The sequence below is a fragment of the Macrobrachium rosenbergii genome, chromosome 24 (genome assembly GCF_040412425.1).
Source record: "Macrobrachium rosenbergii isolate ZJJX-2024 chromosome 24, ASM4041242v1, whole genome shotgun sequence".
In the NCBI taxonomy this organism is placed as follows: Eukaryota; Metazoa; Arthropoda; class Malacostraca; order Decapoda; family Palaemonidae; genus Macrobrachium; species Macrobrachium rosenbergii.
This window is the reverse complement of record NC_089764.1, coordinates 34222411-34242355: the sequence shown is the minus strand read 5'-3', so window position 1 is coordinate 34242355 and position 19945 is coordinate 34222411. Positions and strand designations below refer to the sequence as shown.

Below are 19945 nucleotides of genomic sequence, written 5' to 3'. Positions count from 1 at the left end.
TCTGGTATATCAAACCATGGGAATTTTATTAATAATTCTGTGGGCGACCCTACACCAGTGCCCCTCTATGAACACAGCTTTGTCCAAATATTCTCGCTTAACTCTTCTTTTTCTTTGTTTACCTTCGTTGACTAAGACTTGGTACACTCTACTTCACATTCTCCTTCTATACCCTGCATATGACTTTTGCTTGTCTATTCATTAGTGTATCCTAAGTATAGTTATAGAAATTATTCGCTTCAGCATGGCAGAATATTTGATATTTCTGAGAACGAGTGTCTGCTTGTGTATAATTAGGCCGAGGAAGAAATCTTGGCCATTGTTGTCACCCATAAGTCTAGCCAAGAGACTGCTTGGAAGGCAGAAGAAGCAGATGACTCCAAAGAGGCAGCTTCCTCAGGGGTGAAGGAAGGACCTCCTGCTTGAATCTGGTCTAAAGAAACACCGGGAGCCAACCGGGCCACATCCTGATCCGACTGTCGAGGAAGAAACGTAACATCAGGAGTAGCGTAGAAACATTTTATGCCGAGGGAGAGGAGTAAGAAGAAGCTTGAATGTTCTACTAGAATGCAAGGAATTGTCCCACCCAGAGACAAGGGAATTCACATGATTAAGGACAAATTCTGCATGATTAGAACAAGGCAGTCTTCAATTCTTTCTTTGATGCAGGAGAGAGCTTCTATTCCTGTAGGAAAATCTGAAGAATCTGCATCGTTCTCTTCCACGAGACTGTCTTACTTGCAGATCATTCCAACCACCTCTGCGTAAGTAGTAAAATATTCTTGATTTTCTATGTCTTCCATCTCCTGTACCAAGGAGTCCCTTCTTGATCTGTCGACGAGATCAGAAGAATCCAAACTGTTCCTGGGTAAGACTGGAGCATGGCCCTATCTGGACCTAAAGCTCTCTTCGGCGAATGAACACCTGTGGAGGTTGAGGGAAAATTATTTAGAACTGTGTTCCTCTCAACAGAACGAGAGACCGATACACTACGCAAAAAGTCAGTGGACAGGCATGGATCGATGCACAGACATGTGGGAGTAACAGAACGACCACAAACAGCTGACCTGGAAAGATGAACACCATCTGTTCTGGAGGGGTGTGAAAGGGGAGATGGACGAGAACTTACACATGGACGAGTGCGAGGAGACAAACGTGCAGGAGACGGACATGCAAGTCTAATACTGCATTCTATACCAGAAGACGTAGAACATCTAAGAGGATCCTTCCCAAAAGGTTGCAAAACAACCCGAGTAGGAGCACGGCCACGCTCTGTAACACCCAGAGAAAGGAACTGAAACGCCTACTATAGGTCCCATTGGGAGATCGAGAGAAACATCTAGGAAGATGAGCGACAGGGGTCCTGGAACAAGAAGGGCTACCAACACAAATATGGATCCCAGAACATGAGCCCCGGACTTCCTTAGGTGTACGTAAATGTGAAGAATGATGAGGAGAGGGAGGGCGATGAGAACTCAGAGGTGTACAAGAAGAGCCCTTTCCACGGACGAGAACAAGATCATGAGTCTTCTTAACAGGAGCAAAATCAGCCTTCCTATGGACGTGGGCAGAGGGAGGTACAACTGAAGGCTTCTTCTTCACATTGCATAACCTCAACACCAGAATCACAGACTTCAAGGGGAAGAGGCACAGTCGTGGTCCGAAGGAGAGGAAGATACGACATATTGAGACGCTTCCAACTAGGCGAAGAGACAAAGTCTCTAACTCGCCATAATCTACCAGGAGAAGGTGAGGATGGAGAAAAAGACGAATTAGGAGATGGAGTCCTACATTTCCACAGCACTGTACGCCCACAACTCTTACGATTAACAACGTTAACTCGACCAACTACTGCCTGAACCCAGGAGTCGGGAGGAGGGGCGGCGGTTGGAGCAGTAGGAGGCAGGACAACACACTGGGCAGAGAGCAAAGCTGTCAGCTGAGGGGATGACACAGCTGATGTACTAGGCAAGGGAGGGAGGGGGCCACAGAAACAGGAACCTAGCGGCTGACCCAGGCCCGAATGAAGTTAAGTAGTGGGACAACAGACCATCCAAGGTTGGTAATCCTGATAGGCCTAGAGAAGTCCAGACACTAGCCATCTTCTGCGCATCGGAAACTGAAAGGGCAGAACAAGAGTGGCGGCAGCATTAGTAAAGAAGTCTCCTGACCCCTCTCACAAAACTTCCATAGGCAAAAACTTTCATAGGCAAAGCTATAGAAGAGTGGGAAGGGGTAAAATCTTCCAGAGTAGACGAAGTAACTGGAGGATTTGGCAAGGAGGCAGAACAAGAAGGGGCATGTGACATAGCCATCGAAGGAGGGAATCCCCTCCAAGATGGAGGAGGGGAAGCAACTGGAGGATTTGGCAAGGAGGCAGAACAAGAAGGGGCATGTGACACAGCCATCGAAGGAGGGAATCCCCTCCAAGATGGAGAAGGGGAAGCAACTGGAGGATTTGGCAAGGAGGTGGCAGAACAAGGAGTAGCAAGTGACACAGCCATCAAAGGAGGGAATATCCTCCAAGATGGAGTCTCCGACTTCCTCTTATGCTGCCTCTTCTTGGCAAAGACCCTCCACTGCTCAGGAGGCCAAGAACATTCGGGCATGGATTAGTGATATTACAATCTTTAGCTCTACATCGGCTACATCAGCATGGGGATCAGTTTCAACCGATGCCAAAAAATGAGAGCAAGGAGAGCCATTAACGCCAGGACACTTCCCTGATGCTTGGAAGGACTGGCTGAAACTGGAAGTTGAGATGATTCTTGGGCATGATCAGACAGAAGCACAAGGCACACAAAAACACATAATCACTCGTAAGTGCGTGCAAACACAAAACATAGGCAAAGAAGAAAAACACCAGCTTTGGAGAGACGACCAAAGAATGTCTTCCTATGAGGGCGGTAAAGAAGAAATTGAGACATCACCTCCTTGATTCATAAGCGATGGAGGTGACAGTTGCTACTCAGCCCTAAAGGGACGGGCCAAATATATATCAAGTACACCCCCAGACCGGGCAAACTTTAAGGTTGGCCAATTCAAGAAAATACACATCAACAGACAGAGAAAAGTATGCAAATGCACGTGGTGTAAGAAAAAATTCTACAAATTTTTCCTTACCTTCCACAGGAAGTTGAAAGTGACTTTTTACAACCCTGTGTGGGGCTTCTTTAACAAGACACTCATAAAAATACATTACTTTTACTAAGCTATGCATGTTTTTCCTAATAATTTATTTTATTTTGTAAAATGACTTTTAAGATTATGTGGACAATCAATAGCTAAAAAATGGCAAATATTTCACTATTGAAAACACACGAAAAGTTACCACAACAGCTCACACAATACCATAACACATAAGAATTAAAATCAGTAACAAATTCTGAGTATATTTGTTGTAAAATATTTATGAGATTTTACTGAGATGGGGAGATAAAAGTACTTTTTGTGAGATATACATGTTTTTTCTAACATTTCTTTGCAAAATTACAATTATAGCTGACATACTAACATAAAATATAACTAAAACCAGTATATTTATGAGCAAATAAATACTGTAAAAAAGATGTCCTGGAGCAGCAGAGAGGCAGTACATTCCCCCTCTGAAATCTCAGGGCATACTGATCGATGTCTCTCCTGTGGTGAGCTAAATAGTTGCCATAAGTCATTTATGGCCCATTGAAGTGCTATGAACATTTTCTCGGTAAATTTCATCCAAAACCGAATGGCACGTAATACTCATTATGAGGATTCCCCTCCATCACCCAAAACCTGTTATAGATACTCATATGAGGATTCCCGTCCATTAAGCGCTAGGTCTATCAACCTACCTCGTTGCCACCAATTCTTTGTGTGTTTTCTTTTTACCGGTTTCCAGTTGGCACTAAAAGAATTATCCATAAGTTAAGACCCAGGTTCGTTCCGCATATGAACAAACAACTTTTGGTAATTTCAATTTTGTGCTAACAACTAGCATAGTTGGACATCTATTGCTCACTTGAAATAATCAAAATAAATAACTGCAATTGAGAACAAAAATATGAAAGGATCAGACTGCTGCACTTTCACCAAAACATTAACCCCTGTTCTTGGAAACATTAATTGATACAAAAGAGACTAAATGACTCTCCAACCAGTAACTAATTCATATCCAAAATATATGTAGAGAAAAGCCAAAACCCTTACATACAGACCCTGAATATCTGAAACCAAAACCTGACATACAGACCCTGTACAATATCTCAACATTACCTGAATAATATTAAGAATGGAGATGTAACAGTGCTGTGCATTTCTGTCAACTGGAGTTGACACCATCATATTCTTAGGTTGCAGGAGGCGTCTCATCACATCCAACACTGTTGTTTTCCTGACAGATGCAACCTAAAAAGAAAAATAATTCCTGAAAATTTAACTTTCAATGACACATCACTCTCCACATTATCAAACAGAAAATTAAAAAGAAAAGCATCAACTTTGACTTGCCCATTTTGAAGTTTAAACACAACAAAAGTCTGTAAAATGCTTATACTTGAGTATTTTACACCTCATTTAATGTGAAAATACAGTAATCAGGAAAATTGAAAAAAAGAAATCTTACTTCATTAAGGTATAAGGCAACATAGTAAGTTCTTTTTAAAACAATTTCTATCAATTTGTCTTCTAATTTGCTTCTCTACTCCTGGGAGTAATATAATAAATTTCCAAGTACTGTACGGGCAAACATATAACTTACGAGCATAAAAATCATTGAATGGTGTCTGTAACAAATATTTTCTTTATTAAGATACTGTTTATTTTATCCAGTTAAAAAACCACTGTCTTTATCTGATATAGGAAAAATATACTTCTATATCACTATTTTAAAATGAGATCAATAATCTCTTTTTCAAAGGAGACTGTTGCGTTCAATGTTGCACTGTTCTCAAATGGGTGTGACACGTTTCTGAAGACAAGACTCCTTCCTTCATCAAACAAAGGCACTGAATGATGAACATGGGTGCCAAGGGTCGCATCAAGTGGTGCAGGTGGGAGGGGGGGGGTGGGGGAGGGGGTGGGGAGGGGAGGGAAAGGCAGAGGGCAAACTCACCTTTCCTTACGTGATTAGTCATAAGCTATGTCAGGTTTGTTATTTTCAATTTTGTAATAAGTGATTTTCTGAAATTCTCGTCTTTATATCATACTTTTTTTTATAGCCTCTTTAGGTACATTTCATTTCTGGGTTGCATGGTTGGGTTGTAGGGTCCCACATGGACCTACACGATCGTCCATCTTACCTGGCCACCCGGACTCATGCCCTGCGGGTATCCACTCCTCACAATGAACATCTCCTGATATACACACTGAGCACGCACATATAAGAAATACACAGTCAACAGCATACACCCTTTTAAAGTGTGCTATCATCCATAATCATGTCACACCAAACGTATCATTACTACTGGAAGCAATACAATATGAGCTTTCCAGCTATATTTATATTTTCATCAGAATTCTGTCCTTAACTTGTATATAGAATTATGTACCATTTTCCATTCTCAAATAACCACAGTTGAATGTATGTTAATCTCTATTTTGTTCACCTCGTGTCAGGCACTACAATTCTACTCACAAGAGCTTCTGACCTGTCTGTTTGTTGTCTTGAATAAACTATCAAGTTTGTAGATGCAGCCTCTTACTCACACCTTTGCTACATTGGTGACTATGGAGATGACCAGCCCAGCCAGCCCTAACGATGCTAGCCTCTCCAGCAACACCATTGCCGCCGCCTCCATACATCTGCCCCCATCCACACCCCACAGCTACGAAGCTTGGTTCTTCAGGGCAGAGACAATCTTCCGATCAAAGAAAATTACCTCCTCAGCGCACAAAGCAGACGCCAGCCTTGAATTCCTGCCCGACGACGTTTTCGTGCAAGTCGCACGATGGCTCACAGAACTTCAAACCCATAACCCAAGAATCACTGAAGGATCATCTGAAGTCATCCTTCAGCCTGCCACCCACCTTAAGAGCCAAGAAATTCCTGGACAACGTCTACAAGCAATTGCAGCGGCTGATAACGCTACCCACTGCAGACGGCCAACCCAAGTCAACCCTGGACCTTGTGAGAGAGGTCCTCCTCACAAGACTGCCCCACCAAACAGTGGTGGCCATGCCCAACGCCTCCACCACGCCCATCGAAGAATTCGCAGAGCCCACTCAGCCACCCATAGCAGCAGCAGCATGATGGTCCCAGCAGTCAACCGGCACAGAGGGACCATCCAACCCCATCCACAACCAAAGTTTCCCCAAACAATTCATCAAGGGGAAGACTAGACAGAAGAAAAACGAACCACAGACCGGTTGCCTCGTAAGAGAAGCTGAGCCTGCTTACCGCTGTCTTTTTTCCAGGTACGAACGCAAAGACTCAACATGCTTCTTCATAAAGGATGGGAGATCGAACACAGAATTCCTCTTTGATGCAACAAGGGCATACAAATCATTTGTCCCAGCCAGCCAGCCAGCACGAACAACTCAACCCCACCCCACCCACCATCATCCACGTATCCACCACTAGTGGAGCACCACTCAAGATAAACGGGAGGTGGACAATGAAGCTGCCATTCAACAGGAAAGACTACAGCTGGACATTCATCATAGCAGACGTAACATTAGCACTTTTAGGAGAAGACTTCCTAAACAAACACAACCTGCTGGTGGACGTAGCACCAAAGCAGCCGATCCCGAAAACTGCCCCTGCACTCATCACCATAACAGAGGATACACCAAACTGTATCCATCGCATCAGCCATCCCACCGCCAGAAGTAAGACACGTAATACAGGAGTTCCCCAGGTGTCTTCAAAGACGACCTGCAGCACGACTTAACCACACCAGCAAAGCACAACATCCAGCACCACATAAAAACAGGTCCCCCAGTCCATGCCCGCTTCAGATGTTTAGCCACGGAAAAACTCTCCCACGCCAAACATATATTCAGGGAAATGGAAGAGGCAGGAATATGCCAGAAAGACGCCAGCCCATGGGCATCCCCCCCTCCACATGGTACCAAAACCTGATGGAACATGGCAGCCATGTGGAGACTATCGTCGGTTAAACGTTAAAACGAAGCCCGACAGATACCCACTGCCGAACATAGCAGACATCACCAACCAAATGAATGGCACCAAAGTCTTCACCAAAATAGATCTGCTGAAGGGATGCTTCCAAGTTCCAGTAGCGAAGAAAGACATACAGAAGGCAGTGATTGTCACTCCCTTCGGCACCTACACGTTCAATTACAGCTGCTTGGGCTGTCGGGACATGGGGGCAAAACCTTCCAAAACCTAATGGACAAGCTTCTGGGCAATCTCCCCTTCTACATCGACGACATCCTGGTATTTATCCCCAACCTCAAGCAACACCTAAAGACATCAAAAGGGTACTACCAATACTGAAAAAATACGGACTCGTAGTAAAGGAAGACAAATGCAAGTGGGAAAAAACAACGGTGGAATTTAAGGGATATCAAATAAACCCAGACGGCATCAAACCCCTCCCAGCAAAAGTGAAAGCAATCACCGACTTCCCAACACCAACCACCATGAAGGCAATACAAGAATTTTCAGGACTAATTAATTACTACCAACGATTTATACCCAACACTGCTAAAATCATGGGCCCAATACATAATTGTTTATAAGAGAAACACAAAAAACTATGTTGGTCAAATATTCAAGATAACACATTTTTATTAGCAAAGTAGGCAATAACCTCTGCAGCCACACTGATCTTTCCTCTACCCCACAGATCCCTCACTTGGACGAATGACGCAAGTTACATGATGATGGGTGAGGTACTGGAGCAGGACAGAGATGATGGTTGTTGACCGCTGGTGTTTTTCAGCAAAAAGTTAATGGTGGCGGAGCAAAATTATACCATGTTTGATGACAGAGAACTCCTGGCAGTCCGCAAAGCCACCTGCCACTTCCACCACATGATTGAAGGATGGCAGTTCTTCATACAAACAAACCACCAACCCTTGGTACACACCTTCACAAAATCCACAGACACACGGTCAGCACAGCAGCAGCATCACCTGTCTTCGATAGCAGAACACTCCTGCACCATCAAGTACCTGAAGGGGTCTTCACACACCACAGCCGACGCACTATCAAGAAACTGCAGCACCAACACCGTCCTGATCGGGATAGCCTATCCTGAAATAGCAGAAGCTATCCCAAAATAGCAGAAACACAAAAAAGACGACGTGAACCTACAGCGACTGCAGTAGGGCAACCCACAGTTTGTGTTTTAACTGTGATGGATTAGGACATACAGTAAACGCCCTGTATTCGTGGGGGATGCGTACCACATCCCCCTGCCCTCCCCCTGCAAATAGCTAAAATCCACAAATACTTAAAACCCCTCTAAAACACTTAGAACTGCCTATTTGGATAGTTCAAACTCAAAAAACCCTCTAAAAATGCTTATACCTGAGTATTTTAATAGTTTTATCACAAGAAGTGCATTTAGTCTAAAAAATATGGAAATACAGTAATTAGTGAATATTTCTCAGTGAAAAATACTGCGAATGGGCGAATTTTCCACAAATAATGTGTATATATGTTCCATAGAGAAATCCGCGAATTGCGAGAACGCGAATACAGGCGGTTTACTGTATTTTACTAATTACTTGAAGAATAGAATGAATTCCTCCTTATTAGAGTAAAAAATTGTTGGTTCTGAGATTCTTCAGCAACAAAAAAAAACTTTTTTTTTTTTGCTTCCCAACATATTCACTAACGCTGCTGGGTTGACATACCTTTAAAACAAAATTCTTCTCTTTAATCTCTCGAAGATCGAATTATGCTGCATGGAGGGAACTAGCAATATTCTCTCTCTCTCTCTCATTTGCCACTTAAACACAAGTATTGTTCAGTAACTCCACTTTTGTCTTTGTAAATTTACCTTTGTCACGTCTTTTCTTTCCTAAAAAACATACAAGACATCGTACTGTAGCTGCCAGTCAGGCAGCAGATAGGTATAACTGTTAATGCTCAGTGACTGGCTACGATACTTCCTACCCTTCCCGACAATAGCATTTCTTAATGATGGTACGTACTGTGTGCAAGTTAAATTGGTTACAAGTTGAAACCATTTCAGTTTAGTATAGTAAAAATACAGAATAGTATGTATGTATATATATATAAAATAACAATATAAATGAAAAGTTTTTCATTTACCGTTGTTAAATAAAAAGGAAAGCGGTACTGTTAGGTTTTTCAGTTGTTAATTTGAAACAGCCTTGTTTCCTTTGTTAACCTGCACTCCTGTTTTGTGTGAGGAGGCGAGGTTACGTTCACCTCTTTGTGTTTTTCTTCCTCAGTCAGGTTTTGGAAGGCAGATCGACAGGTTCTCGTGATGCAGTCGAGAACAATCGGCAGCAGTTTTTGAGGCATCACCTAGTTGGTGATGGTCTTGATACAGCAGGTGTGGGTCACCTGTTGATGTCAAGCAGTACGTCAACCCAGCTCCCGAGGTCGAGGTGATGATCCAAACCATGGTTTCCAGTTTTGAGGAGATATTATCCTTCTGGGGCAGCGAAGTGACTGTCGCATCGACTCTGTCGTGGTCTTTGGTGATGTCTCAGCAGTGTACGATGGTCGGCCTCGAGGATCGTGGACTGTGGCTCTGGATGACTGACTCTGTTTATGATATCTTTATTTCACTTAGATATGTTGAAGGAGTAGTGTATGGCTCTGGATAATCATTATGTTGGTTTATTTCACTTTGTGTGATGTACGATGGTTCATTACCTGATTATTTATTAGTGAGGAGCAAGAGTATGGCTCTTATTGTTATTGTAATTTGTGATGAGTAAGTGTATGGCTCGTATTATTACTAGTTATTATTGGTAATGAATAAGTATTATGTTTAAATGGTTATTGGTTTATTTATTGCTGCCGTTTAACGTGTCATTTATTCTGTTAACTGTTGATTGTTTAGTTAAAAGTTAATTGAATTTACTTGTAATTTATGATAATGACCATTTATGTCTATGTGCTTTCCAAAACCTGGACTCATTGTAATTACTGTATATAACTTAGGTTAATAAATTAGGTTCAAGACACTTGAGTATTTTCTTTAGCTCCCTCCACCTTGGGTTGTTGCAGTCCATCAGTCCATTCCAGTCCCATTTTTATTTATGGTTTAAGAATCTGGTGGTCACGTGCAAAAGCACCATGACACTATCTTAAATCGTGGACAAACATTACGTATTTTAAATCGGCTGACCCTCTTTGGTGTCCATCTTATCCGATATCCGGATTAGCGGGGTCCGGGTTAATGAGGGTCGACTATGCTTTCTTTATTTGGAATTGCTATACTGTACACTGTAAGCTATGTGTGTTGGCTCCAAGGTATCATGTAGGTTATATGTAAATCTTCACTGCTTCATGGATTTCATTACTTACCGAAATGGAAAATCCCAAAATGTTTGTTAGGTTGAGGAGGTGTTACTATTTCTATTTTCCTTAATAGCTCAACTCCTCAGTACACACTAGTTAAGCATACATTTACAGTATTAGATTTGCCATGTTTTATAGACTATGCAGACATATGAATTCAATACAATTACAGGTTCAAGTAGCCTTACAAGTTTATCAAGCATCAAACCACCTAACAATTGCTGAAAAATACCATTGCCTTAAGAGAGAGAGAGAGAGAGAGGCTGGCTTTCTGCTAATCAAATATACAGTTATGCATGTGATTGCTAAAGTTCAGGTCCCTATGACATGTTCTGACAATGTAATGATAAAGGCTCATATATCATACCACAAATATTGATATTTCTGTAAAATATCTTTAAGAGGTATACAAATTACAGCACCAGAAATGTACACTAATAGAGAGAAAGACTAGAGACAGTCGACAAAGGGCAGTATTATTATTAAAAAATGCATTCTATGATAGAGTTTGAATACCGGTGGACGAAAAAGGAGACATTTTGTATTTTCTAGAATATGCCCCAAAAGTGTGGTCACAATTACCAGTGAACTTTTATTCTGACAAATATAGTTAATTAACAATTACTATGCCTATTTTCATAGACATCAAAAACATCAATGTCAATAATACCAAAATACATGTACCATCCAACTTACAACCTGCTCGACATACAACCACTCACACTCACAACCGTACTTCTGGCAGCAAGGTTGTGCGGCCTGATGCATAAGCGTGCACGCCGTTTGAAAGCTGACCACTGAGTTACTCAGCAACATGCCATCTCAGGAGAGTTCTCTCATCATTCAGGCACCATCAGTTTGAGTTACCGTGCCTTATCAGCAACATCATACAGTATTAACTGTACTGTAGACTGAATTGCAAACTGATTTACATTAAAATCGACTCCTGACATGCATGCAAGAACCTAACCCCACTGCAACTCAATAACTACAGTAAACCCCCCGAATTCGCATTCTCATGATTCGTGGACTCACACATTTGCGGGTTTCTCTGTGGAACATATCTAGCCATTATTCGCGGAAAATTCGCCCATTTCCGGTATTTTTCACTGAGAAATATTCACTAATTTTCATAAATAAATGCACTTTTTGTGATAAAACTATTAAAATACTCAGGTATATGCATTTTTACAGGGTTTTCCTGTGCTTAAACTATCAAAAATGGGCAGTTCTAAGTGTTTTTAGAGGGGTTTTAAGTATTCGCGGATTTTAGCTATTTGCAGGGGGGGGACGCATCCCCCCACGAATACGGGGGGTTCACTGTACCTGTACATAATATACATTACATAAATTTTTAAATATATCAACAGAAGTAAATTATGGTAAAAAGATTGAAATAATAATTGTACATTACAGTACTATGTAGATACTTTATATCGCAAAGGTTTGATAATATGCCTTACCCAGTATGTCGGCCAATTTCTAAGGTTCGACTTACATCCATTCTGACTTACAACTGGTTGGTCAGAGCCGAGCTCGGTCGTAAGTAGGATGGTACTTGTAAACTCTCAAAACACTGAAACTTTTACTCAATGCCAGAAAAGTATCACTTCTATGTAAATATAAATTATTTACAAGCAATTTCAAATTGTTAAGCGGGTAACCCAGACGACTGAATCTAGTGAAACATTAAGGAACAAAATCTAATTATTGATCACCTACAGAGAAATCAAGGTGAAAAGGACAAAATGCGACTGAAAAAGTAAAACAATCAGTAAGTAGAATAATTATTGAAATAAGCCTAACGAACTTAGGCAACCCAGCAGTAAAGGAAAAACATTCTGGGAATTCTGCAGTACAACTACTGATCTTCTGTCTGTAACACGTAAGACTACGGTACCTAAGATATTCAAAGACCATGAATGCCTGGTTTCTGGTTAAACAGATCTGAGATTATCTAATCACTGCAGTGCTGCTGTTCCTTAAGAGCTCTGTCCCTTTATCATTATATTTTCTTACCAATGCACATTATAATTCCTGTTTCAAATTTAAAATACAATTTACAAGGCTTACCTCCTGATCTGTGCTAAGTGGTGTAAAACCAGTCATGAGGAAGTGTAATCTTGGAGTAGGAATCAGAGGTGCAATTAGGCCGATTAAGTCATTGTTCATATATGATGGATACCTGAAATAATTATAAATTTTGCTGGATAATTATATTATGCTTGACTTTGCTAGAATACAAAATAATTATAATTATAAAATAATTACAAATTGTTGGACTATTGTTATATTATACTTGACTATACTAAAAAACAAAATGTATGTTGCAAAAACACAAACTTTACCATTTACTTATGCTGTATTGCATGACATGGTGGAGTGCTAGCCATGAAGGGTTTTCAATGGAAAAATGATTGGTCTTCCTCTACTGAATAATGCTCACTGGAAGCCACATCGTATCACACTGTCAGTTCTCATTAGCTGCACAGTTTGTGCAGATTTAGCCATCTGGACTTTCATGATCTAACACAATATTGAAGTGAAATGAACAATAAAAATGTTGATAGGTGAAAATGATAGGTATAATTTTTTTCAGAATATTTGAAGGACAAGAGCAGTGACCTTTCTTTGGACGAAATACACAGTATGCTGAAATTTCATCCAAGTCACATGGCAAGCGCATCTTTCATACAATAATTGCCATTATGTTGATTGTAAACACCACTATATTCTCTGCTGGTCCGACTGCACTCTTTCTGTGCAGTTAAATCATGCCTGCAGGTACCATCTCATTTTAGGACCAAGTCTGACTAACAGCTGATGCTCACAATGTAACACTTACACACTCTGATGACAGTGTTCCAGTGTTGTTTATTTATTTATTTTTTTTTTATCTATGTTTCTTTTTTTTTTAAGCTACAGCTAAGCATAAGTAGTAAACCTTATAACCTGCAGGAGGCTTAGTAAATTACCATCAATAAATTTCCCCAAGATGTCTTACTTAAACTGGATCATCTGGATTCTGGATGATTATTCATTTGAGAAGCCACACCTCCATAGCATTCCTAGAACTGTTGGAGCCACTGAGAGAGTGTGACAATGAGGTTCTTCCTTAGTGAAGTCTGGCTTCTTTGAGCATAAAGTCAATGGCTTTTTGTGGATAAGTCTGTTAGAGACCTAATAATCAAATCAAATAATTCAGGTACCATCAAATATGCCAAAAGTGGGGTCTCAGAATTAACTACAATGCTTCTGAGCTTTCTACAGATGACGAATGCAGACCTAGTGTCTCCTGCAAAGGAAGTTTGCTGTCTGTCGCCACCTGGGAACTGGCGCCAGGTGCGACTGAAGAGCTGACTACCTAGGGGCAGACTCCACCGACCTATCTTGGGCTTCCGGTACAGCTTCCCCCTGGTGCGAGGGAGTATGCCAGTGACCTTCGCCTAGGAGAATCGGTGGACAAAGTAGCCAGCTCCTCCATTATCACTACACTTTCACTAGTCACATTCTTATTCTCCATAAAGGATCGAACAGATGCACTTATTTGAGCCACTGTATTGACTAACATATCGAACTTGCGATAGAACTTCTGCTCAAGGATGGCTATGGCATTGGGTTCGGGAGTAGGGGAGCTGGGCAAGGGATCAGGTGGAATAGAGGCACGACTAGTGATAGGGGGCACAGCAGAAACAGGTAAAACAGGTGAATCAACGGAAGATTTAGCCAAATCCTGACTAGCTAAACTTTTGTCATTCCTAGCCATCGCCTTTCTCTTTCTGCCTTTCTCTAACTTAGTTAAGTGAGATCTTAAAATCTTCCATTTCTTAAGATCCCAATCAATACAATCAGCACAAGTCAAAACAGATGAACATACTTGACCCCTTCAAGTAGTACACCTCGAATGGGAATCATATTTCGCTGAAGTTAATCGAAGCTGCAAACTTGTGTTGGACATCGTCGGTGAATAAAAGTCAAAAAGTTGAGTAAAGTCCAATCAAATAAAGTCACAATCAGGTAAAGAAAGTTGTTTTTGATGAAAACCTAGATATCTAAGTTGCCAAGAGGCTACCGAAGGCAAAAATACTTCACCAATTTAGATTGTCAACCATAAATCAGCAAAGAGAGAATTTAAAATCCTGCTGCTGCTCACAACCATCATTGTACGCCAGCAGAAACAAACTGAAGCTTCTGCTCAGTTGTTCCTCTTTCCTGAAAGTGGGCGGGGTCAGTTACCTACGCCAAAACAAAAGAATAGCTACCGCTGATTTCAAATTTTAGCGGCCAATTAATAGACTGTTAGCTATGTAATTACTTGGTAAGTTACTTATATAAAAAGATGCCTTTCTAATGGCTGTCATGCACTGTTGTCACCTGGGACTTTACAAAAGGTGCGACTGAGGGACCGACTACCCATGGACAGGCCCCACCGACCTCCCTTGGGCCTCCAGTATGGCTCCTTCCAGGTTTAGGAGAGTATGCCAGGGACCTTCGCCTAGGAGAATCGGCGGGACAGGTAGCCAGCTCCTCCACTAACACTTCACTATTGTCACTCACTCTATGTTCCATCAAGGAAAGCACAAAGCACCTAACTGAGCCACTGCGTTCACTAGTAACTCAAACTTACAATCGAATTAGGACTCCAGACTGGCAAGGATGGGCCTATTGTATCTTTACCTGTAATTTCTCCCATTCCTACCTCTTCAGTTGTACCACCTGATCCTTTACCCAGCTCTCTTGCTCCCTACCCCAATGTCGTTGCCAGTCTGGAGTCCTAATTCGATTGTAAGTTTGAGTTACTAGTGAATGCAGTGGCTCAGTTAGGTGCTTTGTGCTTTCCTTGATGGAACATAAAGCGAGTGACAATAGTGAAGTGTTAGTGGAGGAGCTGGCTACCTGTCCCGCCGATTCTCCTAGGCGAAGGTCCCTGGCATACTCTCCTAAACCTGGAAGGAGCCATACTGGTGTGAGCAGCAGCTGGATTTGGAACTCAGTACTTTGCTGGTTTTTTGGGCGTATCTTGATCAGTGAAGTATTTTTGCTTTCGGTATCCTTTTAGCAAATAGACAGATAGGGTTTTTGATTAAAATCTTGGAATTTCACGGATTTGACTTCTTGATTGTGACTTTGTTCTTTATTCTCGTTTAGCGACGATGTCAGACATAAGTACTACTAATACTCGGTATTGCAGCAAAGGCTGTAATACGAGATTAACCTCCGCTAAGTATGATTCTCATACTTTGTGCACTACTTGCAGGGGTCAGGTTTGTTCAGTAGATAAACCATGTACTGAATGTGAAGGTTGGGATCCAAAACAGTGGAAGACTTTGAGTTGTCATCTATCAAAGCTAGAGAGGGATAGAAAGAGAAAAGCGACCATTAAGCATGACAAGACTGTAGCCAGTCAGGAATCTGCTAGAAGACCTTTACTAAATAGAAGGCCGCACTTAAATATATGTGAATTACTCTACACTAAAACCCTTACCAAAAATAGAATATGAGGACATATGAGGTCATTCAGCGCTGAAAGGTGCAACAGCAAGAAAGCCTCACAATTGTACTATGAATCAATTGTTAGGAGGGGGCGGAAAGTAAGATGGAAGAAAGAGAATATGAACAGAGGTACAGTAATAGGAATGAAAGAGGTTGCAGCTGGGGGTCGAAGGTTTGGCACTGACGGCACTACACCGCCCCCCCCAGAAGGGGGAGGGGGGGAAAAAACCCTTACCAAGATTCTCTTGCGAGCATGTCAAATCTAAAAGGGCACTGCAGGTACCTAACTGCTTCCTATATACATATTAACTATCAGCTAGCAATTCTTTAGATTCCACATACTTATAGTGGCTTAAAAATAGGGTTTTTCTGCAACTTCATTGGTCACAGAGAGAATAGCAATTAGCCTGTAATTACTGCAGTCTGCATATATGCCATTCTTTGGAACGGGCACTGTACAGGCAGTCCACGGTTAACGGACGGCTTGGTTAACGCTCTAACGCCAAGCCTCTATTTACAAAAGTGTCTGTTGTATGCGGTGGCGTTAAGGGGAGTTAGCCTACACGGAAATAAAGTTATTTTCAAAAAATCACAGCACGCTTAGTTTTTAAGATTAAGAGTTCATTTTTGGCTCCTTTTTTTTTGTCATTGCCTGAAGTTTAGTATGCAACCATCAGAAATTAAAAAAAATATCATTATCATATACAAATATTGAAATATATGACAGCGCAAAAAAATTTCATATATAATTGTATACAAATAGCGCTTTAGCTAAAGCGGTTAAAGCTAACAAGTTATTCTTTTTTTCTTTGTATTGTACACTAAATTGCAATGATTTTGGTATATAACAAATTGTAAAACAATCAAAGCAACAGAGAAAATATTATCACAAAATGATGCATGAATTGTAACACAACGTTAAAAAAGTTTTTTCAAAAATTCACCATAAATCGAAATATTGTGCTAGAGACTTCCCGTTTGTTGCAAAATGAAGGTAATTGATTGAATATTACTAGACTGTAAGTGTTTTAGCTTACAATTGCAGTTTTCGACCATTTCGGTCGAGTTAAAGTTGACTGAAAGTCGAATTTTTTCTATTTATCGTCACTTATATGAAAATATTTCAAAACTGATAAAAGCTACAACCATGAGTTATTTTTTGTTGTATTCTACATGAAATTGCACACATTTCCATATATAAAACTTTATGTAACGGCTAAAACAAAATGATGCAAACATTACGACAAAGTGACGAAAGAATTTCTGAGATGTTCAGCCGAGTTACCGCACGGACGTAAGGAAAAAGTTTTTTTCAAAAATTCACCATAAATCGAAATATTGTGCTAGAGACTTCCAGTTTGTTGCAAAATGAAGGCACATGATTGAATATTACTAGAATGTAAGAGTTTTAGCTTACAATTGCATTTTTCGATCATTTCGGTCGAGTTAAAGTTGACCGAAGGTTTAAATTTTGGCACTTTTCATGATTTATATGAAAATATTTCAAAACTGATAAAAGATACAACCATGAGTTATTTTCTGTTGTATTCTACATGAAATTGCGCACATTTTCATATACAAAGCTTTATGTAACAACTAATATAAAACGGTGCAAACATTACAACAACATGACGAAAGAATTTCTGAGATGTTCAGCAGAGTTACATGGACATAAGGCAAGTTTTTTTTTTTTCAAAAATTCACCATAAATCAAAATATTGTGCTAGAGACTTCCAGTTTGTTGCAAAATGAAGGTACATGATTGAATATTACTAGAATGTAAGTGTTTTAGCTTACAATTGCGTTTTTCGACCATTTCGGTCAAGTTAAAGTTGACCGAAGGTTTAAATTTTGGCACTTATCGTGATTTACAGTACAGTATATGGAAATATTTCAAAATTGATAAAAGCTACAACCATGAGTTATTTTCTGTTGTATTCTACATGAAATTACACACATTTCCATATATAAAACTTTATGTAACGACTAATATAAACCGGTGCAAACATTACGACAAAGTGAAAAGAATTTCTGAGATGTTGCAGAGTTACCGTCTTGTGGACGTAAGGGAAAAGTTTTTCAAAAATTCACCATAAATCGAAATATTGTGCTAGAGACTTCCAATTTGTTGCAAAATGAAGGTACATGACTGAATATTACTAGAATGTAAGAGTTTTAGCTTACAATTGTGTTTTTCGCCCATTTCGGTCGAGTTAAAGTTGACCGAAGGTTGAAATTTTGGCACTTATCGTGATTTATATGGAAATATTTCAAAACTGGTAGAAACTACAACCATGAGTTATTTTCTGTTGTATTCTACATGAAATTGCGCACATTTCCATATATAAAACTTTCTGTAACGACTAATATAAACCGGTGCAAACATTACGACAAAATGACCAAAGAATTTCTGAAATTTTCTGATGGTTGCATACTAAACTTCAGGCAATGACAAAAGAAGCCAAAAATGAACTCTTAATCTTAAAAACTAAGCATGCTGTGATTTTTGGAAAAACTTTTTTCGCTTCGGCGCTAACTTTGTTTGCATATGACAGACACTTTTGTAAATAGAGGCTCGGCGTTAGAGGGTTAAGGCATGTTAAATATATCTTCAGCAAGGAGCCAATTACTTCACTGTTCTATTTTCAAGTCGAAGGGATATAACAGTAAACTGTAAGGTGGTATTAGTAATGCAAATACTGTACAGGTAATCCTATTCTTTTATATAATTAACTGAAAAGGTTCTTCACATATTCTTTACGTGCTTGGTGTACCTGACGCATAGCAAATTAATTTCGTTGTTTTTTCCTCAATGTTTTCCATCAACTTTCTCAAACTCAGCAAGTGAATCCCACATTAAACCAACATGAAACCTGAGTGTTAGGAAGCCTACATATCACACACAAACATACCTTAAAGTTGCCGTAGAGACCGACATTATATTTGACACTAGAGAATTTATCTGTGAAAAGGTTGGGTTGGTTATATGAAGACGGTCAGACGCGATGCGATTCAGGGCAGTGTTATCTAGAACCACAACACAATCTGCACTCAACGTCAGTCTCTTCAAAGTTAGCATCGAATTGTACGGCTGCACGACGACATCACTGAGAAAAGAGAAAAGCATATATTGTATATCACACAGATAAATTTGGACAAACACTACAGACTAACAAATTCTGAGTACTGTACGGCCAAAAGCCTAATAAATGCCACTGCAATATACAACTCTTTAAGTCATACTACTGAATATTTTATGTATTGCTGACAATTTTACTGATAAACAATATACTGTATATCCCTTCTGGAGCTCTTAATCACAATTCTTTACAAATCTTTTATCTAACATACAAAAGCAGGTCCATTATTAAAGACTAAAATTAATTTAATATTCATAGATGCATGCCAGCTAGTTGTACTAAATGCTCGTATAACATATATACTTGTGTGATGTTCGATATTTAAAGACCAATTTTATGGCCTACAATTTTGGGGCTGAACATTACATGAGGTATAGTTTTGGAAACGTGCAAGATTTTGGGGCTAGGCTAAGCCTAGGGTTTGGATTTCCCAACAACAGAAGCCAACAAAATAGCAATTCCTTCCACAGAAGTTGACGAACTTTTTTTTTTTTTTTGCAGAATAGACAATAAATACAAATTTTGTTTTACTTATCTGAGAATCTTTTATTATTGTTATGTTGTTTCTATATTTATGGCTGTTCTAGGCTATATTAAGTGTAGCCTAAATTTCCCGAATGTAAACAAGTATTGGCTGCCAATTGTAATTCATCAGCTGACTTCTCTTCGCTTACGATTAAGTGGTGGAATTGGGTAAAGGGAGATTAAATAGAAATGAATGCCTATTATACTGTTCGCTAGTTTTTTTGGTTGAAGCGAGATTAAAGAATAGAAATGTATGATGATTATACTGTTCGCTAGTCACAGTGTATTTGGCAAGTGTTCAGTAGTTATGACAAAACGATTGTAAACAAAGGTCCGA

At 40.0% G+C, this 19945-nt stretch overlaps 1 protein-coding gene across 3 annotated transcripts in view; it reads right to left on the bottom strand.

The window, feature by feature from the left end:
• Positions 1–19945, bottom strand: part of LOC136852013 (tubulin gamma-1 chain) — a 70516-nt gene that overhangs the window by 42667 nt on the left and 7904 nt on the right. For all 3 annotated transcript variants that reach the window (XM_067126478.1, XM_067126479.1, XM_067126480.1), the window contains exons 4-6: positions 18856–19050; positions 12524–12635; positions 4255–4386 (exon numbers count right to left, since the gene is read on the bottom strand). In XM_067126478.1, coding sequence (XP_066982579.1) covers positions 4255–4386; positions 12524–12635; positions 18856–19050 — 439 coding nt within the window. The remainder of the gene's footprint in view (positions 1–4254; positions 4387–12523; positions 12636–18855; positions 19051–19945) is intronic.